The following is a 25,761-nucleotide window of genomic DNA, read 5'->3' as shown; positions in this document are numbered from 1 at the left end:
GATAACCAGCTATGAATTTGTGTTCCCTTCTCTATTTCCTTCCTCAGATCTATTTGCAGTGCACTAGGCTTGCATTATGTTAAAGGGAGAAAGTTTTACACCGAAACATGAAATTGCCAGTATTTGACAATCTTTGATCTCCAAAAATGGCAATTTCACATGGATTGATTAATAGCTCAGGAGAGTCATTTCACACAATTTAGGGGCCATACTTATTTTATTCTTTTGTTTCAGTACTTCCATGTTGTATCAAGATGGATGTTTTGATATTTGTATAATATCAAGGTATTTGTATTATTATCTTTATGATAATGGCAATGGTATGAAATTCATTCAAAAGGGTAAGTAGGAATATGCCCCCTGAAGCTACAGGGGTGGCCTTTCTTTCAATAGTAGTAAATGTTGGAACATTCACTCCACCCTCAACTATACCCTAGCTCCCAGGTGCCGGTGACTCCCTAAGTCATAAGGACAAAAGGGCATGATCATCTCAAATCCCACAGGAAAGGAGCAAAGGAATCCACTCAAATCTACATAAAGGCCACTTAATCTATTCCTCTTTATACCTTTTAATTTTTATTTCATGTAAAAACAACAACAAAATTCACTATTTAAGAAATACACGCTAACAGGGGCGACCGGGTGGCTCAGTCGGTTAAATGTCCGACTCTTGATTTTGCCTCAGGTCATGATCTCACAGTTCGTGAAATTGAGCTCTGTGTTGGGGGGCTCTGTGCTGACAGCACGGAGCCTGCCTGGAATTCTCTCTCTCTGCCCCTCCCTTGCACACAAACTCTCTTTCTCTCTCTCTCAAAATAAACAAACGTTAAAAAAAAAAAAAAAAAGAAATATATACTAACATTCACTTGGAGGACAAAACTGTGCAGAAGGGAGCTCACCTTGCCTTTTTCTTTGTATAGGCCAATGATGGAGATGACTGATGGCCGAATGAGTCTCCAAGGAGATTCCACCTGAGTGGTGCTTAGGGAGCGGGTGGACTTCTTTACAATCTGGTATTCCTAAAAGTCAGCACATGGCAAGGTCAGGGACAGTCTCATTTATCCTCCTGTGGCCTCTGACATAAAAATATATTCAGGTTTTGAAAACCTCAGTTGTCTTTTGGGTGACACAGACATTTCTCCCTGCTCCATCTCTGGTCCAGCAGCTTAAAGGAAGTTTATTATCAACAACACTGGAGGAACAGCCCTGGCTGCAGTAGGTTGCCGTGCCTTCCACTGCACATGAAGAGCTGCATGGTGGCTGCTGGCACTCAGTGCTGCTCTTTGACTGTACCCCACAGATCCGACTCTTCTTGCTTTCTGGAATGGAGTGAGGAACCAGAAGCCAAAAGGCCTCAGAGATGTAGGAGGGCCATCCTGTGGCCGGGTTCTCCATGGAAGCCATCCCTTACCCCCATGCCAAGTTCACAATCATGGTTAGAAAGTATCTTGCCATTTTAAGCTTAATTCACTCAACCAAAAACTTAGCAAGCCCTTGTTTCTTATAACACCCAAACCGTAAACTCTGACAACTATTATTCTGTACAAAACACCCTGGTGAGAAATGCAGCAGCTTCGGTTCTAATCCCTCATGTTTGGAAAATAAAATTCTTTCCCAGAAGCCACACCTTCCCCTTTATGGCACGCAAGAGCTTGAATCTCAATCCCTCTCCTGTCCGTCACCCACATGTACGTGTGTGGAAGCAAGGTACGCTATTTATAACATGAATGAGAGATAAAGAAAATGTAGGGCTAAAATCTTCTACAATTTAGCTCCTTGCTATTCTTCTTAGAATAATAAATTTCTTAAATGAGACAGATATTCCAGCATAAGCAAAAAAGGAAAAAAAAATCACTTTGTGCTTAATATGAGAAAAGAGACATCAGAAAATAGTTGCTATCCTTAATTAGTATATTCTACATTCAAAGGTAGAAATGAGATGTCTGCTAATGATATTTTTGTATTCCTGGCAGCTTAGAACAATTATATTTTTGCAGTTTTACAAAATATCTGCCAGCTATGTTGGCTTCTCAGACTCTGATTCATTTAAAAAATGTTGGCTTGGCAAGGTTACTACCCTTTTACTGAAACCATCATGGAGATAGGCAGACATAGCCTATGGGTTTTCAACCCTCAAATATGGAGGTTCATGTGTGGACTTAGAAGGGAATACTCTCTCACCACCAATCTCCAGCAGCACCTCCTTCCATCCCCCTTCTGGGAGCCCATGGGAACCAGAGGTCTGCGTGCTTCATTGCTCTCCTGATGTGTTTCAGGGGTCCCATTGCATTTTTCAGACCTCTGCTGTCCAATATGGCAGCCACTAAGTCACCTGTCACGGTCTATATTTAAATGGAGATTAAAATAAAAAATAGACGCCTTAGTGTCACTTGCTACTTTTCATGTGCTCCGTAGACACACGTGGCTCCCACAGTGGATAGTAGAGACATAAAACACTTCTATCACTGCAGGAAGCTGTATTGAGTAGCTCTACTCTAGACAATGCTTTGTAGGGGAGGGAGAGAGAACAGGGAAAAGAAGGGTGAATCCTGGGAGAAAAAGAAAAGGGCAGAAAAGAAGACAAGAAAAAGGACAGTTTGAAAAGGGGAAAAAGTCTTTCCTTTAAAATCTTCACTAGCCTGTGCTTTCTGGAAGCCTGGTTACAAATAAGTATTTCTGGGCTTTAAATAATAAATATGGTCAGGTTTCTCAGCAGGTCCGTTAAGAAATCACCACCTCAATGCTAGACATCCTTGGCTCTGATGGCAGGAAACCCTCTCTCACTTTCCACACTAAACTAAAATAGCCCACAGTGTGGCTCTCCTACAACTTTCTGATCCACCCCCTGACTCTGCCGGCCCAGTTGGATCATTCTGAGCAGGCCATAGGCTCGTCTCTAGTCAAGGGTTTGGAGGAGTTTTAACCAAGACCCATGCAAGTTTTTTGCTCTGCTTTTTCTCCATGTCCCAACTCAAGTTGTCTTTGGGTAGATTCCACACAAAATAACCTGATCAGCAATTGCCTATGGAACGTGGGCACTTACTATTTTACTGGATAGGTAAAACTTTCTTTATAGTGATTCTGGCATATCACTTTGAGCAAAATATTCAATCTCTTTGAGATTCATTGGCCTGTCAATAAAATGGTGATGATACACCAAAAGTAATGACCCAACCCAGATGACCAGTTACACGTCCTTTACGACTCTACCATCTGTGAGTCTACATGAGCTTATGGATGTCATTGCTGCTACCCTCCACCTCCATCTCTGCTTTGTTGTAGGCAAGATGCCAATGGCTTCTCTTGAGCTCTCTGGCTGATGATGCCAGGACTCAAAGAACACTCCACAAGTTTCCCAGAGACTGAGCCTGCCTTCAACTTGGTTCGGAGCTGTCTCCCCTTTTGACTGTGTTGAGGATGATGTAATTGAGGAAGAGCCTCTGTGAAGAATTATGGAGTTCTGAACTCTTATGAGGCAGGCCCTGGAATATTAACATCACCACCTACTTCACCCCTATCTGCAGCCCCACTGACCTTGCCTGTTTGAGTCATTACTGTGTAACAGGTAAAATCCCAGACACAGTATAGGCACGTACATGCACTCCCTCTCTCTCTCATACGACCCAACACCCACCCACCTACCCAGCCGGTGGTTATGCTGATACCTGACGCGCCCACTAAACAAGCGATGGTGGTTGACCACAGACCGTGAGGCGCCACTGTCTCCTGGCAGTTGAAAGCAGCTCTCAGTTCCAAAACACACAGTAGGAAGGGGAGCAAGATGTCGAGATCCAACAAGGGATTATTTTTCTCTACGGTTCCGAATACTAGGCTGACTTCCTTCTAACCTCCATGGATAGACCTCGCTCTCCGTGCTACATCTTTAGTCCCAAATACCCCTGCCCACACAGATGGGAAGTTCTTCATAACACGGCTATTCCTGTTGGTCTCTGAAAGAGTAAATATTTGAAAGCCTAGAGACCCAGGGGTGGAAACATGCTCTTACATCCCTAACTGGGCAACTTTGTATGAGAAAACAAAAGGTTCTATGGTATTGTCCTACCTGTGATGTTCCAGTAGAGTCCAGCAGCTGGGGAAGAGAGTGCTTTCTGCCATCTCGGGAGACCTCCAACATTCTGGCCCGCAGGTCCCCATTTCGTACCATCAATTCATTATATTCTTCAACAGACTCTAGACGGTGTACACCCCCTTGAAAAAACAGGGGGGAAAACATGGTTTGATACGAGATTTAAAGAATCTTATCAGAGCATCATATGCATAAACTTGTTGCATTTACGTCCACACTTCATGGTTTTCATAAGGCCTGGTGTCTCATACTTTTAAAGCACCGAGCTCATTGCTTTCTACCAATAAGCTCTGCCTAAGCTGGGTGTATGTTGAGGCCATTAATGCCATATTGTGAAGAATGTGACAGTTTTTGAAGGGACCAGACGGGATATGGGAAAATGTATGTTTCATCAAAGTAAGATGTAGCCAGGGTTGATATGGCAATAAATGATAGTGAAAATGCCATCAGTATCAGTGGTTTTCTAGTGATGGAGGAACATTATTCTGTGGTTGGCATAGTTCCATTCTTGCGGCAGGTGGTTTTTTTCACTTAATGACTTTTTAAATAACCTTTTTATTTTTTTATTTTTAAAAATTTTTTTTTCAACTTTTTTTTTAATTTATTTTTGGGACAGAGAGAGACAGAGCATGAACGGGGGAGGGGCAGAGAGAGAGGGAGACACGGAATCGGAAACAGGCTCCGGGCTCCGAGCCGTCAGCACAGAGCCCGACCCGGGGCTCGAACTCACAGACCGGGAGATCGTGACCTGGCTGAAGTCGGACGCTTAACCGACTGCGCCACCCAGGCGCCCCAATAACCTTTTTATTAAAGAGTAACAATTTACAGAAATATGCACAAATCATATAAGTGTATGGTTCCAAGAAATTTCACAAAGTAAATGTTCTAAAAACCAACACCCAGACCAAGGAATAGAAAAAGATCAGAACCCAAAAGCCATTTTTGCACCACTAACCACCCTTCACCCAGGGTAACCATTATCATGACTTCTAATATCATAGATTACTTTTGCCTTTTCAAACTTTATATAAATGAACACAAATGATAAATACTTTTTTATATCTGGCTCCTTACTCTTAGCATCTGTTTGTGAAACATGGGCTGTTGCTAATAGTTTGTTCATCCCATTTCTGCATACTATTTCATTGTATAAACATGCCACAATTTGGCTATGCATTCTGTTGTTGATAAACATTTGGTTTATTTCCAGTTTTAGATCTAGAACAAGGGTCAACATTTTTTTTTCGTTTTTCTTTTGTAAAGGCGAGATAGTACATGTTTTAGGCTCTATGGGCCATGGGTGGCCTCTGCTGCATAATCTTTAAACATTTTTTTTTTTTTTAACACAACCCACTGAAGATGCAGAAAGCATTTCTAGCTTGTGGTCCATACACATGTAGCTGTGGATGGTGGTTTGCTGACCCAAGATTTAGAATATACTATTACGAAACATTCTTAAAAAAGTCCTATCTGTGGGGTGCAGACCTAGGAGCAGAGTTGCTGAGCTACTGGTACACATTCACTTTTACCAATGTTGTAACATTCATGTGTGTGAGTCCAAGTTTCCCCACGTCCTTGTCACACTTGGTAGTGCCAGTTTAATTTTAGCCACTGTGGTGGATATTGTAATGCCATTTCGAGCTTTTTTTTTTTTTATTTAACATTTTATTTTCAAGTAATCGCCACACCTGATGTGGGGCTTGAACCCACAACCCTGAGGTCAAGAGTCAAAAGTCACACATTCCAGCAACTGAGCCAGGCAGGTGCCCCTCACTGTGTTGTTTTAATTTTTTTATTTTTAATGTTTATTTATTTTTGAGAGAGACAGAGACAGAATGCGAGTGGGTTGGGACAGAGAGAGAGGGAGACACAGAATCTGAAACAGGCTCCAGGCTCTGAGCTGTCAGCACAGAGCCCAACGCGGGGCTCGAACTCACGAGCTGCGAGATCATGACCTGAGCTGAAGTTGGATGCTCAACCGACTGAGCCACCCAGGCACCCCTCATTGTGGTTTTTAATTTACATTTCACTGATGACCAATGAGACTGAGCTTCTTTCAAATATTTATTGGCTGTTTTACTTTTGTAAATTTGCAGAGTGGCTGTTTTTTTATTTTTATTTTTATTAAGTTGTAAAGTGCCTGTTCAAGTCTTTTGTTTATTTATCGGGTTTCTGTCTTTTTGTTGTTGATGTATAGAAGTTTTTATTTTTTTATTGTTAACATATTTTGAATATGAGTCCTTCATGGGATCTATGTTCTGTAAATCTTTTTCCATCTTTGTGACTTCCTTGCCTTTTCACTCTTAATGGTATTTTATGATGCAAAAGTTCATAATTTTAATATTGTATAATATATCAATTTTTTCCCATATGCTTAGAGCTTTTGTGTCTTAAGAAAAAAAATTTTTTTTAATGTTTATTTATTTTGAGAGGGAGCAAGTGAACACAGGTAGGGGAGGGACAGAGAGAGAGGGAGAGAGAAAATCCAAAGCAGGCTCCATGCACCAGCACAGAGCCCAATGCGGGGCTCAAACCCACAAACTGTGAGACCATGGCCTGAGTCCAAACCAAGAGTCCGAAGCTTAACTGAGACTGAGGCACCTGGGGGCCCCAAGAAATTTTTACAGTAATTTTTAAAGAAACCTTTATCAATACCTAGTTTATATTATATGCTTTTAAAAAATAAGATAATTTAAGGGACTTTAATCTTAAATGATGGCTTAATTACATTGAATATGGCTATAATCATATTACAGTGTCTATATTATACATTATATATGTATATATACATATGTGTGTGTATAGCTATATACACATACAGATACTTTGTAATATTAAGTTTTCCTAGACTATGTAATGTTTCATTTGATGACCTAAAATTCAATTTACCTAAACATTTCTCAGAAAGTTTTTCATGGAATAAAAAAGATGATTCTGTAGCCTTTTAAAAATAATATATTGAGTTTTTAATAGTGATGAAAAGTTGGAAGAGTGAGGATACAGTTATATTAACAGGAACATCACTAAAAGCTTGGTTTTTCAAAAGCTACATATTAACTTTGTGATACAGATTTTCAAACACCTGAAACTCCTTTGCAATCAAAGAGAAATCTCCATTTAAAAAGATCACAAACCTAAGGCATTAATGTGGATAAATCAAAAATACCAAAATGAAAAGGGAACGCTGCTGGCAAAAAAGGAAGTATGAAGTAAGGAAAATTCAGGTTAGAATATCAGGAAAAATGTTCTATAAAATGGCTTTAGTCATTTTGGAGCCAAGCTAGGCAAAAATCTTAGTGAAAATGGCTGGAACTTCTTTATAGAATCTCCTTAATAATTCATGACTTACTAATTCATGGCCAGATTAATCCATCTTGGCAAGCTTACTCATCTGAAAAAGATTTATTAGAAGAAAGTGCCTTCTGAGTCAACAGGGAGGCACTTGCCTCAACAGAAGAGAAACCACATACGGTAGTGTCTGTAGATAACATACTGATACGTGAATACCAGAGTGACTCACTGTTAGAAAATACGAAGTAAATATCCAAGTTTACAGGACAAATTAGCAGTTGATCGCATTAAAATCTCCTGTATTCAAATGTCTTTAGACTGAACCATATTTCACAGCACTGGATGAAGACTCGTAAGCCTCTTTCATAGATCTCAAATTGCTTTTCCAGCCTTATCTCCCACTACCCTGCTACATGAATTCTTTGCTTCAGCCTGCTGATTCTCAAAGGAGCAGATTTGTCCTCCTCCCGCATCCTTTCCAAAACCGGGGAGCCTATAAATATCGCTTGACATTTTACCTCACTTTGCCGCCATCGGCTCCCACCCTGAGGGGCTCCTTACCCCTAATCTCTCTGACAAGTTCTGCTGGTTTCAATCATTGTTCCTGTTGAGTTACTGGATCTTTCAGATGGCTGAGGAGGAAAAACAGTTGCCAAAAACTTCTCTAACCAATTTTCCCCCATTGCCCTTAAACATTTCTCATGCATTTTCTCCCTAGTCTACACCACTGTTTTCTTCCTCTTTGGTTCTGTCAAATCTTGCCAAGGTACTGGCCCTCCTTTATCTTGTGTCCTCTGGATGCCTCCCCTAAGTGCCACAACCCAGAGACACTCTCGTTCAAGCCTTATCATGGCCTTCAAGTTCTCGAGAATATTCTGGTCTGACCCTCCTCAACCATCTTCCCCTGTTGAGAGGGAAAGAGGAGACGAGGATGATGAATTGATGTTAATGACGGCAACGTGACAACAGTGGCAGCTATCACGTGAGCTATTGCTACCATATTCGGGAGTGGCCATGCCACATTCATTCTCTCCATCTTTCAACTGAGACGGTACACTGATTCCTAGAATAAAAGTAAGTTAGAATCCTCATTTTACACATGAGGATTCTCTCTTTCATGAAGAAAGAGAGACTCAGAGAAGTCAAGTCATCGGTCTCAGGCCACATAGCCTGAGGAACTGAGGAACTGAGGCAGAGCTGGGAACTGAACACTGACTTCTCCCTGACTTCGTGCACGTTATACATAGTTCCTTATTATGGCCGCAGATGTCTGGGAAGGAAAGGAAGGGAGGGTGACATCCATTTGTGGCAAACAGTAGCCAGCCCTGGATTTACTACTCAGCTGAATGTATTGCTTGTTCTAAATTAATAGTATAAACAGTGTTAGAGATTTATGATTTGAAAGGTCCCCAGCTACATCACCCTCCCCACATCTGTATCTAGAAAGCCCCAGACTGGGGAGGAAGATTCTCTTCAAGAGTCTCAAGAAGCCAAGGGGTGGAAAGGAGAACTGTCTGGGAGGCAGATCTTTTTGCTGGCACCAGGTGACCTTTGGGATTCCCTTAGCTTCTCCGGTCTCATCCATAAAGCGAGGAATGTGACTGTATGGGTTTCAAAGGTCCCTGACTTTTCTCCAGAGCTCTGTGGCCCCCCTGAGAACTGTTAATAAGGTGTTGATTAACTCTGCTATGACAGCTGCCCTAAAGATCTCTGTCTGCTATGCCCCCGTGACTCCCAGGAGCCCAGCACACAGAAGGTAAATGTATTTCTCTTAGTCGTCCCTCGGGGGCTGCAGGGGGGCTTGGTTGTCCTCTCCACACGGGGACCTTGGGCACCACATCTGTCCTACGACTTACCAGCCTCTGGCCAGAGTACATTGTTTTGTCACAACCCCCTGTTCAGGTGTATACTGCCTAATGATTATGAGTTACAAATACAAACTAATTCACTTTGTTACTCGGGTTTTTAAAGACAAACGGATGTATTTTGTGGCCCTATACTGGTTGCTTTACCTGAGAATAACTCAGCAGAGGGCCAGGCAGTGTTGGGGGGCGGTGCTCCTGGCTGTCAGGCACAGACACCACCCCTCGCCACTGATCTGTGTGGCAGGAAGGGACTGACATTTCTTGGCTGGCTACTTTGATGTGTTTTGTTTGTTTCCTAATGTGCTCAACCTTTCAAAGTCAGATTATCTCCTTTTTTTCAGGTGAGGGAGTGGAGGTTCAGGGGCTTTAGATAACCAGCCCAAGGTCATATGAGATGTCTTTCACAGGTGGGCAGCCAGGACTGGCTTCTCCAACAGGCCAGCAGAAACAGTGCTGAGGGCCCACAAAAAAGCTTTAATTATAAGAATAGTAATGGAGAGAGAATAATGAATCCAGCTTGAATCTTCGCAGCCATAAAACATAATTTTTAGTGTTTTTAATAATTTTTAAAAATTTTATTTATTTATTTTAAGAGAGAGAGAGAGAGAGAGAGAGAGAGGGAGAGAAGGAGGGAGGGAGGGAGAGAGGGAGAGAGGAAGGACATGTGTGAGAGCGGATGAGGGGCAGAGACGGAGAGAGAGAGAATCCCAAGCAGCCTCTGCACTGTTGGTGCAGAGCCCGATATGGGGCTGGAACTCACAAACCACAAGATCATGACCTGAACTGAAATCAAGAGCTGGGCGCTTAACCGACTGAGCCACGCCGGCGCCCCTTTAGTTTTTTTTTTTAATAGGAAAAAGAGCCCATCAAGGAGATAGTGCCTAGGACGCACGGATCATAACAGGTCTCTGCACATGGCCTCTGCTTTCGACACTGACTTTTTCTCTCAAGGCCTAGGCCAACTACTATGAGGCTATACCCAGGAAACGGGAAATCTACTTGTTCCCAAAAGCTTCAACTCCTATCCCATTTTTCCACCTGCGTAGTTGAGATGTAGATTTCATAGTAAATAGCTCACTGCCCCTTGTTCTGGTGGACCAAAGGCTTGGGGAGAGGGACATGTGCCCAGAAGATAGGCCAGTAGGAATACGCCACGGCGAATGGGTCACCTGAAGTCCTGTGGAAGTAGATGATCAAGTTTAAGCAGAGACAAACAGAGATTCACAAACTTGACAGTCACTTCATTATGACTCAAATAAAAATATTCACGTGGGCAGCTGGGCTGAATGCGGTTTTATGCTTGGGGCATGTACTACCTAAAGGAAAAACAATTTTGAGGGTATAAGGGGACAAAAAGAGCTCATTCTGTTAATTACTTGATCTTCCCACTCCTGAGGCTGGAAGCTGACAGGCCATACCAGGCAGAGTTCTGCTTACCTGAAAGGCGACTCTTGAGTTTCATCTTACTGCTGCCCTGCTTGGGACTTTCCAGGTTTCCCTTGGGTTCCTCGGGGCCACACGAATCTTGGGGCTCATCTGTCCCAGGCATCTGAAATCAGACAGCACAGAGCTGATGGGAGAGGCCAGCCTGCAATCATTGATGAGGTCCCTCTCCCAGGATTTATCTCCAGGCTTCAAGTGCAGCAATACAGGTATCACGTGGGCAAAAAGGTTCCCGGGATCAAAGCACAAGCCCTCAGATGACCTGGAACCACAGAGCCTTCTGCCGGCAAGTTCCTCCTCAGCACGCTACCTCGGCTGCACAGCAGAGAAACGGGAGGTTTCGAAGTGGAAACGGCCCCAGAGGCCATTTTATCTCTGGAGAAAACTTGTTGGTCAAGGTCACCCAGGTGGTCATGAAGACACAGCTAACTACAGCCCAGGTTTCTTGACTTGTGGGTGAGTGCTTGTCCCTACAGTGCAAGTTGCAAGAAATATTAAACCAGAAATTTAAATTAGATTCTAAAACACAGTAACACGTTAACTTTGTGGAGCCAAGTAAGTACACCTCTTGGGCCAACCACACTGTCTGTGTGCTATACTCCCACGTACGGGTTCAGCACTGCCCAGGCGACGTGCAGGCAGCCACATACAGTCAGCCCACACGTCTGCACAGTGTGCACCTATGCTCTCAGACCCTAAGGGACAGTACAGAAAGAAAGGTCCCAAGGTCTGTAAGGTCCTCTGAGAAAAGCCAAACAAGCTAACAATAACCAATTACATTTATTAGAGAGGAAAAGGAGACTCATGTGCTTGAGAGCCCATATAAAAAATTGGGGAGGTAAATTTATATGTACATAACTTATGAGATAGATCAAACAATGAGCTTTCCCATTTGAAATTTTATTTTCCTTTGAGGTTTTGAAGGGAAAAAGTCATGTTAGTTAAAATAGGTAGGATTCACATGAAGAAACATATGAACTTTAAAAAGACATAGAAAATATCCTTTAATACTTCATGGTCATTGAAAGTCATATAGTTATGATGTAAAAACAAACAACCCAAACCCTGAGTGTTAACAGATAATAAAAATTATACATTGTGTATCAAATTCAGTATATGATAATGTATAGAGTAAGCAGTAAGAGTAATCTCTGAGGTAAACCCCACCTCCTCAAGTTCCCCTCCCTCCTCAAATTCACCTATCTTTTTGGATGAGAAAGAGGGGAGGAGAAAAGGTCTGAGAAATGAGGAGATGTAGGTAAGTTGAGGAAGGGGCACTGGGAAAACAAATTCATCCTGATATATAAAAACAAAGATAAATTTGGTGAATCCCTATTATAATGTCAGGGATTGGCAGGTCTCCAGGTTTAAATTATTAAGTAAAGGCAAGACTGGAATCCTGAGGATGATTTTAGAGATTCTCAAGAGGGATGTCTTTCCCAACCCCAAACTGCAACATTTAATTCACACCCAGTGCAAAAGAAGCCTCTTGGAGACATGCCAGAGATCTGGGGCACAGGAGGAGACATGCAAATAGGAATAATCTAGAGAGAAGCCTTGGGGCCTCTCCTTTGCTTAATTTAAAAGCTTTATGGAAAGAACCTGTCTCCAGACCGTAAACAGCAGTTACTGGAGATGGAGTTAAGTTCCCGGTTCTTTCTTTTATACCACCTGACCCGGGCTACCAGCCTACAGAGAAAGGATTCCTCAGCTTGTAAGTCATTACTTCCTCTGTGCTCATTCAGTGGGTGGCTTATTACATAGAAGCCACGGCCCAAACCATCAGAAAGCATGGTTGAGGATCTCATGTCAAGGGAGGAAAACAATTCTAGCCAAATGTTTCTGGACTCATGAAGCTTCCTTCTTCCATTTTCCCCTCTGTTTTTCCAGCGCGGCCCTAGGTTTTCATACAATCAGAGAAATTTTGGAGATGACATAAGCCCTCATATGAGTAACAGAAAGGCAAGTGACCTGCCCAAGCGTTCTCAACTCATTACAGGTAAGGCTGAGACTTCTTAGTCTCCTAATTTCCAGTTTCATGCATTACTAGGATTTTTCCTCCCTCCCTCCTTAGAGGATTTTTTTTTTTACTGTGTTTTTTTTTTTTTTGTTTGTTTTAATGTTTATTTATTTTGAGAGAGAGAGAGAGCATGAGTAGGGAAGGGGCAGAGAGAGAGAATCCCAAGCAGGCTCTGTGCCGTCAGCTCAGAGCCTGACGTGGGGCTCAAAGTCACTAAACCGTGAGATCATGACCTGAGCTGAAATCAAGAGTTGGACGTTTAGTCACCCAGGCGCCCCTAGATACTTTTTAATTAAGTTAATACTTTGGATGATCGATACTGTATCGTATTATATAGTTCGTACACCTTAAATTTTTCCCACTTAATGTTCACAGCAAACATGTGTCCCAAGGTAAAAGAAAGATATTCTCTCCACTGACAGATGAGGAAAAAAATGGAGACCCTTCAGTAACACCCTTTTGTTTATAACATATATCCCGGATCTAGGCTAGATCATGTGTACAGCAAACGAGAGCACAAGCTGAGGGGTGTAGTTTCACAAGAGCACACACATGCGGTGTCAAATCTGTGTTCTTGTGATGTGAGCCCCACGGCTGCCAATTCTGCTTTATTTTCAGAATCTGAGAGAGGCGGTTTCGAAGTAAGAGAATCACAGCCTTAAGGAATAACTTTTTTTTTTTTTAAATCTGAAATGCACCAAAGAAAGAAATGACATTTGGTTTCTATGATCTATAAAATACCAATATCATTTCTTATACCAAAGAAATCTTATGTTAAAGATGGTGGGTGTGTTAACGTTACTACTGAAAGCCTGTGACTAAAGCCAACAAGAATGGACCTCGAGACGTCTCAGAGAGCTGCAAACGGCACACTGTTGAGCTCAGGCAGCCGTGCAATCTTATTTCAGAACCCCCTCAAAGTGTTAGCATTGGGTTCTGAATTTAAACAGAACCTTTCCCTCTCACAACAGAAAGCTGTCATGATTTTAGGTGGTATGTAAATCAATGAACAGGAAGTAACAATATGCAAAGCGCAATTTTGATCACAATGGGCCTCTCTTCAGTCTCGTGACTATTGTCTGAAAATGTCCCCACTCTAAAGAGTCCCTTTGTTGTATTTTTATTATTTTAGATGCACGGAACAAATCAAGCTGTTCTAGGAATGATGTCATTTTAGTTGTTTTAAAATGAAATGTGCAAAAAGTGCTCCTGGAAGGCCTTTGGTTCAGCTGGTATAATCTATTATTCATCAGCAATTTCTAATTCATGTGTTATACAACAATGCCATTATATTAATGGAATCCAACGTAATTTGCCAATTTCCAAGTTAGAGCCTTTCCGTTTGGACAGTTTTCTACACTTGTAGCCTATGAGATTCGCACTGAAGCAGAATCTTTAGCTTCTGGCTTTACAGACAAGTGGCAGAGCAGAGCGGTTAAGAGCAGCTGCCTGGGTACAGATCTGGTTGCACCACTCACTACCAGTGTAGGTGCATGAGCCAACCTCCTTGAGTTTCAGCAACCTCATCTCTAAAATGGGCTTTAAGAATTAAATGATAATTTTCTGGGGCGCCTGGGTGGCTCAGTTGGTTAAGTGACTGACTTCGGTTCAGGTCATGATCTCATGGTTCGTGGGTTCGAGCCCCGCGTTGGGCTCTGTGTTGAACACTTGCTTGGAGCCTGCTTGACATTCTGTCTCCTTCTCTCTCTGCCCCTCCCACCTTGTGCTTTGTCTCACTCTCTCAAAAATAAATGTAAAAGAAAATTTTTTTAAAAAAAGAATTAAATAATTTTCTGATTAAAGATAGCAGATTTCCTTCCTTTTCTCCCCTGATGGGAAGCCACACTCAAATGACAGAGAAGAGATTTTAAAATGACAGACATCATCCCACAAGGGTTCAAAGAGAACAAAAGACAATAGCAACAAGACTCTGGAAACCAGTAAGCACGACTATGTGCTAACAGATCCAACTTGAGAAAACGGAATCCTAAAGCTGGGATTGGAGAAAGCTACAAAGCGACCCAGTTTGAACAAGAGGTCCCCCGGAGGCTCAGGAGTTGCCAATAAAGGGTCTCTGGAGGTGTGGGGATGTCGTTGTGAGGCTGAGGCAGCGGGGAGAGTGGAAAGTGCCTGACACAGGTACTTAGAACGGATCTGATTGTGAGGAGACTCCCAGGTCTCAGCACTGACCTGGACAAACTTTGGTGTGTAAGAGAATCCCCTGGAAAGCGAAGAAAGAATGCCCAGGCTGGTGGAAGTGGGGCAGGCCCCACAGTTCATCACTGCCCTGGTCCAGACAGAGCCAAGCTGCAATTACCAAGCTTACTCTAGAGGGAAGGATGGAGGCTCCAGCTGCACCACAATAAGCTGTCAGCCAAAGGATGAGGGAGGGTGGTGATCACGCCGCTCTCTGTTGGGCACATTGGCATGTTAACCAGCAATGGCGGAAACCTGCCTCATTCTCTGTATGAACGAGAAGCACCTGCACCGCATGCCAAGTTAATGCAACTTCCGTTACTAGAGGTCGTGACATGGGTTGTGCCCAGAATATATCAATAGATCATGGGCATCAGAGGCGGTTTTTCATGATGCAAATAGAAACAACAGTATGTACATATGTATGTATGTGTGTGTGTATGTATGTATATATTTTAGACAGTTGACTCTTTTTTTTCTTTTAATTCTCAGGTTAGTTAACATGCAGCATAGTCTTGGCTTCAGTAGAACCCAGCGATCTCTTACATATGACACCAGTGCTCATCCTGAAAAGTGCCCTCCTTAATGCCCGTCACCCATTTAACCCACCCCCACGCCCTCATCGACCATCAATCTGTTCTTCGTACTTAACAGTCTTTTATGGTTTGCCTCCCTGTTTGTATTTTTCCTTCCTTCCCCTATGTTCATCTGTTAAGTTTCTCAGATTCCACATGACTGAAATCATATCTTTCTCTGACTTATTTTGCTTAGCATAATACCTTCCAGTTCCATCTATGTTGTTGCAAATGGCAAGATTTCATTCTTTTTCATCTCTGAGTAATATTCCAGTGTGTGTGTGTGTGTGTGTGTGTGTGTGTGTGTGTGTGTGTGTGTACCACATCTTTTTTTTTATGTTTATTTATTTTTGAGAGAGAGAAAGAGAAGACACTGTAAGCAAGGGAGGGACAGAGAGAGAGGGAGACACAGAATCTGAAGCAGGCTCCAGGCTCTGAGCTGTCAGCACAGAGCTCAGTGCAGGGCTCGAGCTCACAAACCGTAAGATCATGACCTGGGCCGAAGTCGGCTGCTTAACCAACTGAACCACTCAGGTGCCCTTATATACCATATCTTCTTAAGCCATTCATCAGTTGATGGGCATTTGGCTTCTTTCCAAATTTAGCTATTGCTGATAGTGCTGCTATAAAATTGGGATGCATAAAATCAGAATTTTAAAAAAAATTTTTTAACGTTTATTTATTTTTTGAGACAGAGAGAGACAGCGCATGAATGGGGGAAGGGTCAGAGAGAGAGGGAGACACAGAATCGGAAGCAGGCTCCAGGCTCCACGCTGTCAGCACAGAGCCCGACGCGGGGCTCGAACTCGTGAACCACGAGATCATGACCTGAGCCAAAGTCAGACACTTAACCGACTGAGCCACCCAGGCGCCCCCAAATCAGCATTTTTAAATTCTTTGGATAAATACCTAGCAATGCAATTGCTGACTTGTAGGGTAGTTCTATTTTTAATTTTTTGAGGAATCTCCGCACCATTTCCCCAAGTGGCTGCACCAGGTTGCATTCCCACCAGCAGTGCAATAGAGTCTCCTTTCTCCACATCCTCGCCAACATCTGTTGTTTCCTGAGTTGTTAATTTTAGCCATTCTGACAAGTGTGAGGTGATATCTCATTATGGTTTTGATTTGTATTTCCCTGATGATGAGTGATGTTGAGCATCTTTTAATGTGTCTGTTGGCCATCTGGATGTCTTCTTTGGAAAAGTGTCTATTCATATCTTCTGCCCATTTCTTCACTGGATTATTTGTCATTTGGGTGTTGAGGTTGGTAAGTTCTTTATAGATTTTGGGTACTAACCTTTCATCTGATATGTCATTTGTAAATATCTCCCATTCCATCAGTTGCTTTTAGTTTTGTTGACTGTTTCCTTTGCTGTGCCGAATTATCTTGATGAGGTCCCAAAACTTCATTTTTGTTTTTATTTACCTTACCTCTGGAGATAAGTCAAGTAAGAAGTTGCTGTGGCTGAGATCAAAGAGGTTGCTGCCTGTTTTCTTCTGTAGGATTTTGGTGGTTTCCTATCTCACATTTAGATCTTTTATCCATTTTGAGTTTATTTTTGTGTATGGTGTAAGAAAGCAGTCCAGTTTCATTCTTCTTCATGTTGCTGTCCAGTTCTTAGCATCATTTGCTAAAAGGTCTGTTGTTTTTTTTTTTTCCCATTGGATAGTCTTTACAGCTTTGTTGAAGATTAGTTGGTCATATATTGTGGGTCCATTTCTGGGTTCTCTGTTCTATTCCACTGATCTATGTGTCTGTTTTTGTGCTAATACCATACTGTCTTGATGATTACAGCTTTGTAATATAGGTTAAAGTCTGGGATTATGATGCCTCCAGCTTTGGTTTTCTTTTTCAACATTACTTTGGTTATTCGGGATCTTCTATGGTTCCATACAAATTTTAGGATTGTTTATTTATTTATTTTTAAGTAGGCTCCATGCTGAATGGGGGGCTTGAACTCATGACCCTGAGATCAAGAGTCGCATGCTCTACTGACTGAGCCAGCCAGGTGCCCCAACAGTGTTTATTTTTATTTTTTTAGAGTTTTGTTTATTTTATTAAGGGTTAATTTATTTGAGAGAGAGAGAGAGAGAGAGTGCGAGCGAGAGAATGAGCGGGGGAGGGGCAGGGAGAGGGAGAGAGAAAAAAATCCCAAGCAGGCTCCACACTGTCAGTGTGCAGAGCCCAGTGCAGGGATTGAACGTGCGAACTGTGAGATCATGACCTGAGCTGAAGTCGGATGCTCAACCGACTGAACCACCTAGGTGCCCCCAAAGTACTTATTTTTAAAGGGCTAAATTTGCCTTATAATGATCTTATAAGGGTTATTATGAGGATTAAATAAAAATGCACTTGAGAGTACTAACAGAGTACCTAATGTGTATCATGAAATTATAGTGAGGGTTCAGCTCAAACAAAACACCTCAAGCTTTCTCCCCACCAAGTCTCATGGTGCCTCTTGATCTGATGACTACATAGACTCTGATTATAGCTCTAGACTGCAGAGATAAACATTTCAACTTCATACCTACACAAGGGTGGCACATTTAATGAATGAACAAAGCAAAACGAATGGGGACGCCACAAGAATACGCCTGCCATCTTGCTGAGTTCAAGATGAGAACAAAGCACCATAAAATTACTGCAAACTTCTAAGAAGACAGTTTCAAATGCATGTACCTGGAAATGCATGTTTTTAGAAATCAGGTTTGCACAAGACACCAAGGAGGATTTGAGAACATGCGGTGGACTTACAATCAAAGCAGAATCAGTGGAAGAGAGAAAATAAAGGAATATGTGAAGATTTCTTAGAGGAAGAAAGAGGTTTCCTTAAAGGAAAAACGGAGATCTTAGACAACAGGCTGTGCAGATATGAAGGGGAGAGGAGACTGTGAAGTCCAGGAGGCCAGTTCCTAACCACAATTAAAGTAGATGTCATAAAAGTGGGGAACCACTTTAGTTTTTACTAGAAGGGAGGGCTTGACGGGGCCTCAAGAAATCCATCTGAGAAGAAGAGGCAAAACCACAGGGAACAGAATGCAACAATACTTCTATGGAGATCTCAGGCCCAGAGAACAATGAGAGGTGATTTCAAAACTGCAGGGCTTGAGTAAGAGGATTTGGGACAGCTATACCAAAGAGGGATCAGAAAGTTTGGACAGATTTAAAGGTGAAGGGTGAAGAAGCACAGGAAGAGATTTAAAAATATTTCTGGGTAAATTTTAAAGGGACTAGGTTATTTTTGTTGGCCTGATGGAAGTGGCCTAAGAAATGTATGAAATTACATTGTAAAGGAAGCAAACAGGAGACATAGCAAGGGGAGCCAGGCAGGATGATAATAGGCTGGTCAGATGGGAGAATATTTCCTGTGTGGAATTAGCCAACTCAGAGGTGGTGGTGGTGAAGATGCATTTGAACAATGGATACTTTAGTAAACAGAGGACTCATTGATTCCATGTCTTTCCCAATGATGAGCCCCACATGACAGAATCTAGAACAGTATTTTAGAGAAAAAAAAAATCTAGGTCAGAAAGCAAAGGGACAGAAGAAGTATAAAAAGTACATAGACTCAACAAGCAGGGCTATGAAAGAAGAAAGGAGTCCATTTAAACAGCAGGTTAAACAAAACTGAGTCTTCCCCAAAGGAGATGGACACAAAACACTAGAGGCATATCCAATTACTACCCCAAAATATGTAGCAGGAAGCAATGTTACTCAACCCTTAGAACATTCAAAACCTGAGGAAAGACAAATCTCAAGGAGCAGGTGGCAGAAGTATTAGCCCTTACTAGCTCATTAGGGGCATAAGCTTCAGAATCATCAACAGCACGTCTGGTTCATGAATCTACAGAAGGTGTTTTTCCAGCTGAGTAAATGGGGGAGGGAAGACACGGCTTTCTCTAGTCTAAGCACTTCTAAGAGGTGGTGGAAATGGAGACCGTGGCCCAGGACTGGAAATGCCTGCACCCGAGATCACAGAGGATCTGTCAGATGCACGATCCACACGAAATGCAGTGCACAGGGAGCCTTCCACTTTCATCTCAAAGTGCAAATGCAAATCAAGAAAATCCTGAATATAAATGAAAAGTACTATAAGTAGGACCCGGTTGATTTCCCCCATCCAGACTGGGAGGAAGACTTCTGCCAGTTGAATTTAAATTCATGGTCATGGACTCCAAATAACTGCCACACACTGAGTTGTATTAAGAGAAGCCAAGAATATTTTCATCAGCTGTCCTTTACTTGATATGATTGGGTCTCTGCTATGGGCTGCAGGGTTCTCCATGGGTCTCTCCCATTCCTATGTGGCTTATGAAAAGAGACATAGGCTGTTTTTACTCTAGATTATCTATCTTTTCAAGGATGTTTGTAGAGTAAACAGCCTTGAAAGTCAGAGACAGTGTCTCTGAAAGAAAAAGCAGGTTTGTTCATTGTCCAGTATAATAAAGATAACATCTCTCTCTGGAGCAAAGGGTAGTCAGATTTGCTCCGAGCCTGTCATAAAAGATTCACAGGTTGCCAACAATCAGGGTTCCTTAGCCATGATATAAATCCACTGTATGAGCATCTACTCAAGTCCCTCTGTATCATTCCCATAGGACATAGAGGTACAGGAGGAAATTATGCAAACATGACTCTCTAAACTGGGATTGAATCCTAAACTGGGATTGGAGAAAGTCAAAAGGTAATTGCTGTGCCATGAGTAATAAAGTCGTTTGTCTCTGACCCAGGAATCTCCTGTCTTGTGCCAGCATCCATGAAACTGTAGTGTAAAAACTCAAACTTTTAAAAGTTCTTGATGTGGTCTTTGGCAAAATTAAATAAGGTCCTGGGAACAAAATTTTGCCTGGGACAACTGTCTAGAAGCGAGGGATTGGCTCATTTTTCTAAATGTCAAGGGTAATAGGTCCATTTTCTCTTTGTTCATTTACATTTCATTAAAAAGGAAAGCACACAAGAGACTTGCTGTCCAACAAATTTAGCTTTCTTGGAGCTGAAAGAGCCACATTTGTTCCAGTGAGAAATCGCCCAGGCTGCAGATGCTGAAGAGCACACAACCTCTCCCTAGCATCAAGAATCTCATTTACAAAAAAAAAAAAAAAATCTCATTTGTGAAGATGGAGCAAAATAAGGAATAGGAGAGATCTAAGAAGGCCATTAAGTGCTTTGGTTTTTAACTCAAAAAGTGAAGGAAACTTAAGTTTGGATGTTAGTTACTTTAGATTTTATTACCTTTGGGTTATGACTTGCAAGGGGATTTGAATTTGTTGGCATTTTACTTGTTTGAGTATCATGATTATGTTGACACTGTATCTCTTTGTAGCACCTCTGAAAAGCTGCACTGGACAACGAGACTAGAAATAATTGTGTGTGAGAAACAGCCTAGGGATTGATTTTTAGCTTCTGGCAAATTTCATTCTTCTGGAGGTGAGGAGCAAACCATTACTGCCTTAGAGACAGGCTCCCTGGGTCCCAGTTAAAAGCCTAGTGTTTAGAAATGTTCTGTAACTGCTGTCCAAAACATTTATGAGATCTCCTTAAACACACTGTGACTAAAAGAGTGTTGGACCCTGAGCATCATGTGTCTTCCTCAGCAAACCCTTGAAGCCTTACAAACAAACCATGCAACGTGTGGCTTTTATCTCCAACCACTTCCATTGTGCAAGCAAATCCGATCCTGAGGAAAACTGCAGGAGGATGGGTTGCACCCAGTTCATGCCATGTTTTTACAGTTCCCAGCACTTGAAAAAAAAATAATCTGCAGATGTGACAGAAGACCTCCAAGCTCCAAATCCCTAGGAAGCTGTGCTGGCTCATTCCCCTGGTCAGTATCTACCGGACTGTGGAGCGTGGTGATTTCCCTTTCATGCTTCAGTCACACTAAGATTATTTTTAGGCTGCCAAAGGAAGCTCATTTTCCAAATCTCTGGGGCAGATGTTTGAGTGACCGAAGGAGAACCAGATGGCCATCAAAGAGGCCAGGGCTGGGAATGAATAGCCATTCAGAAAAAGGGAATCAGAACAACAATAAATCAGCCCGAGGTAGCAAGAAGGCTGTGAGTCGACTTCAGAAATTAAAACACAAATCTACTGCTACACTAGATTCATTGCTTCCTAACAAAGAAGACTCAGGACTGAAGAGGAAAACAGGAAAACCTAAAAGCAAAACTTGCCAGATCCCAGAACGCTCTGGTACACGTAGAACGTGTGTGCAGAGCATCAGATGCAGCTGGGGGAAAAGCAGCAGCTGACGTGGACCCAGGCGCTCAGGCTGGCGCTCTGAAAATGAAGGAATACTGTCCTTGTTCTGAGCCCATTCTGGGTTCATCCCATTGATCATCCCCAAACAATGTGAATGGGCTCGACATATTATGTTGATTATTTGGATGATTTTTATGCATACAAATTAGATTTTAGTCCCTTAGAAAGCTGAGGCAAAGAAATCACCTCTAAGGACGTAGGAATGTAATCAGCTGTTGGCCCAAGTTTGCCTCCCCTGTGGTGGGTCTGTATGGGTCACCCTCCCAAGGAGAGGACAATGTCCTCAAGTGACTCAGTTCTTCAAAAATAATAGGAGATGTGGATCGCAAGAAGGAGAATTGGCACATGTCCCTCCTTGGTATTGATTTCAAATTGAGGCAAGGCGAGTGCAGACATTCTCTGCAAAGTAGGAATCTCTCACTCTCGCCATGTTCCATAACCTCGTGGGTGAGAAAAATGTGCAGTTTGGAGCTCTTCTTTGGCCTGTGGGCTGGCTACTAAAGACAGATCCTTGGGTCATTTCTCAGCAGGAGCTGGCTGCCTGCCTGCCTGCCATGGACATATTTCTGGGAGCAGGACTATGATATTCTTTACCCTAAACTCCAGAATGATAAAATCATGTTGTGTGTAGGAAAATCTCAAAACAAACAAAAAGTAGAGGTGGGTGAGCTATCAGAAAAGACATGTTAAAAGAGACCCAAGAAGCAAGAAGGAGGATTGGAGAAAGAAAATAAGGCTGAATTAAGATTCTTCCAGGGCCTTTTCTCTATACAAATGTTTTAGAAAAAGTTTTACATGATTATCTGGCTTAGAAAAATAGTAAAAGATCATTTTAGGGGAGCTTGGGTGGCTCAGTCAGTTAAGTGTCCGACTTCGACTCACGTCATGATCTCACGGCTTGTGAGTTCGAGTTCTGCGTCGGGCTCTGTGCAGAGAGTTCAGAGCCTGGAGCCTGCTTCAGATTCTGTGTCTCCCTCTCTCTCTGTGCCCCTCCCTTGCTCGCACTCTGTCTTTCTCTCTCTCAAAAATAAATAAATATTTTTAAAAACCTGAACATACCACTGAAGCAGGTTTTAGATGAAGAGTAACTGGTCATGCTGAAGACAGTACATTTTGGTGTGCTGGTAAGTTCCAGGGGGCACCCTAAGGCCTTCTGCTGCCTTTTCCAGATAAGCATGAGTTGCACCCTCAACTCTTTATTTTCCAGGAATGGTACTAACTTCATGCTTATTTGCTGGTATATATTTCTAAGGGCATGTACTTCTTGAAGAATCTGAATAGAAAGCTGGGGTATGCTCATGGGAGCCCACATGGGAAGCAATAGTAAGAGAGGCTGTCCCAGGATCCCACATGATCATCTATAGATGGGTTGGCAAACTGCTGCCAGGGGGACAAATCTGGCTCAACATCTATTTTCGTAAAGTTTTATTGGAACACAGTCATGCCCATTAGTTCACTTATTCCCTATGACCACTTCTGCACTACTAAGGCAGAGATGAACCAGTGTAACAGAGACTGTTTGGCCAGCAAAGCCTCAAATGTTTATGATCTGGCCTTTGTAACTGCTGACCTCTCAACTGTAGGAATAGTTCAGACCCTATGAACCTCCTACCTCCCCACCTCTACCCCTATCCAAAGTCACTGTGAACAAACTTGAGAAGTTTTAGGAAGCATAACTTAGTAAGTTGAAGCAAAGGTACAGACAAGTAGAGACCTCTTAAGGAAGCTGCTACTGGAGACAAGGCTTACTGGTCTACCATGGTATTTCCTCTAAAAATATCTTTAGCATCCACACTTTATGATTTTACCTTTAAATTTCATTTTATTTTTATTTATTTTTTTTATTAAAAAATTTTTTTTCAATGTTTTTAATTTATTTTTGGGACAGAGAGAGACAGAGCATGAACAGGGGAGGGGCAGAGAGAGAGGGAGACACAGAATCAGAAACAGGCTCCAGGCTCCGAGCCATCAGCCCAGAGCCTGACGCGGGGCTCGAACTCATGGACCGCGAGATCGTGACCTGGCTGAAGTTGGACGTTTAACCGACTGCGCCACCCAGGCGCCCCTAAATTTCATTTTAAAATGACACTGGTAAGAAACTCATATGAAGTAACAAGGATTCTCTTTTTAAAATGCACACTGTTTGCTCAGTGACCTAGAATTACTGGCCACCATCTAGACTGGTTTAATTAGATTGCTTTATTCACAAACATACTGCTTGGAAGAAATGGAAAAGATTTTGTTTGTTGGGTGGTCTATTTTGTTATCGATGTTAGTAGTGAAAGGGGGGAAATGACTTGGAGAAGAAGGAAGGAAGGACTTCTTAGGAGCCTGGAGTCTCGCAGGAATGGGGGGTGACTGTGGGGACTCTCAGGAGGGGAGTTTAGAGCAGTATGAGGACACTGGGCTTCAGGAAACCTGTGAAGAGAGGAACTAGCAAGTAAGGAGGAACAGATGACATCAACTCGGAGGTTTCAAAGGTCAACTAAATCCTATTGAAACTATTGCTTAGGATTGGCCCTGCCTTCACACACACACACACACACACACAGAGTGGGGAGGAAATCCTTTTCATCCTTCTTTTCTACCACCAAGAAGGCCCTGCCTGCAGAACCCAGCACTCTGTTTGGTGGGCTGGGCCTGCTCCTCTCCTCCCCTGACCAGTCAGTCACACTGCTTCCTGCCTTCCCATCTTTATGGCCACCTTTCCTGCCACACAGGCTCTGGTCACTTCCCAGTGGGACTATAGCAAAGGCCTCCATTCCTGTCTCTGCACTCCACTGCCCCTGCCCTGCTTTTATTCAGTCCAGCTGTTTCTCTATCTCACCACTAAAGTAACCTTAGAACACATACTCTGGGAGGAAAGTTCTCAGTTTTTCCCCTTGAGGATTGTATTTCCCCCTAAAGTCAGGAACATGACAAGGATGTCCACTTTCACCACTGTTATTCAACACAGTATTAGAAGTCCTAGCCTCAGCCATCAGACAACTCAAAGGAATAAAAGGCATCCAAATCAGCAAGGAGGAAGTCAAACTTTCATTCTTTGCAGATGACAGATACTCTATATGGAAAACCCAAAAGATTCCACCAAAAAAATGCTAGAATTGATCCATGAATTCAGCAAAGTCATAAGATATAAAATCAATGCACAGAAATCGGTTGCATTTCTATACACCAATAATGAAGCAACAGAAAGAGAAATCAAGGAATCGATCCCATTTACAATTGCACCAAAACCCATAAAATACCTAAGAATAAACCTAACCAAAGAGGTGAAAAGCTATATACTGAAAACCACAGAAAGCTTATGAAAGAAATCGAAGAAGACACACAAAAAAAATGGAAAAATATTCCATGCTCATGGATTGGAAGAATATTGTTAAAATGTCAATACTACCCAAAGCAATCTGCATATTTAATGCAATCCCTATCAAAATATCACCAGCATTCTTCACAGAGCTAGAATAAACAATCCTAAAATTTGTATGGAGCCACAAAAGACCCTGAATAGCCAAAGCAATCCTGAAAAAGAAAACCAAAGCTGGAGGCATCACAATCCCGAACTTCAGGATGTATTACAAAGCTGTAATCATCAAGACAGCATGGTACTAGCACAAAAACAGACACTTAGATCAATGGAACAGAATAGAGAACCCAGAAATAGACCCACAAATGGATGGCCAACTAATCTTTGACAAAGCAGGAACAAATATCCAATGGAATAAAGACACTCTTTACAGCAAATGGTGCTGGGAAAACTGGACAGCGACATGCAGAAGAATGAACATGGACCACTTTCTTACACAATACACAAATATAAACTCAAAATGGATGAAAGACCTAAATGTGAGACAGGAAGCCATCAAACTCCTAGAGGAGAAAGCAGGCAAAAACCTCTTTGACCTCAGCCACAGCAACTTCTTACTTAACACATCTCTGGAGGCAAGGGAAACAAAAGCAAAAATGAACTACTGGGATCTCATCAAGATAATAAGCGAAGGAAACAATTTGCAAAACTAAAG

General features: G+C 42.3%; 1 protein-coding gene across 8 annotated transcripts in view; it reads right to left on the bottom strand.

Annotated features, from left to right (window-relative positions):
* Positions 1-25,761, bottom strand: part of PDZD2 (PDZ domain containing 2) — a 368,874-nt gene that overhangs the window by 40,175 nt on the left and 302,938 nt on the right. For 7 of the 8 annotated variants that reach the window (XM_040494680.1, XM_040494710.1, XM_040494715.1 and 4 more), the window contains 3 exons: positions 10,681-10,792; positions 4,064-4,209; positions 900-1,019 (listed from right to left, as the gene is read on the bottom strand). In XM_040494680.1, coding sequence (XP_040350614.1) covers positions 900-1,019; positions 4,064-4,209; positions 10,681-10,792 — 378 coding nt within the window. Of the gene's footprint in view, positions 1-899; positions 1,020-4,063; positions 4,210-10,680; positions 10,793-10,996; positions 11,238-25,761 lie in introns of those variants that run through there. The other variant, XM_040494740.1, reaches the window with a different exon arrangement.

Source organism: Herpailurus yagouaroundi, unplaced genomic scaffold (genome assembly GCF_014898765.1).
Source record: "Herpailurus yagouaroundi ecotype Mexico unplaced genomic scaffold, PumYag 29, whole genome shotgun sequence".
Classification (NCBI taxonomy): Eukaryota; Metazoa; Chordata; class Mammalia; order Carnivora; family Felidae; genus Herpailurus; species Herpailurus yagouaroundi.
This window is presented reverse-complemented; position numbering and strand designations above follow the sequence as displayed.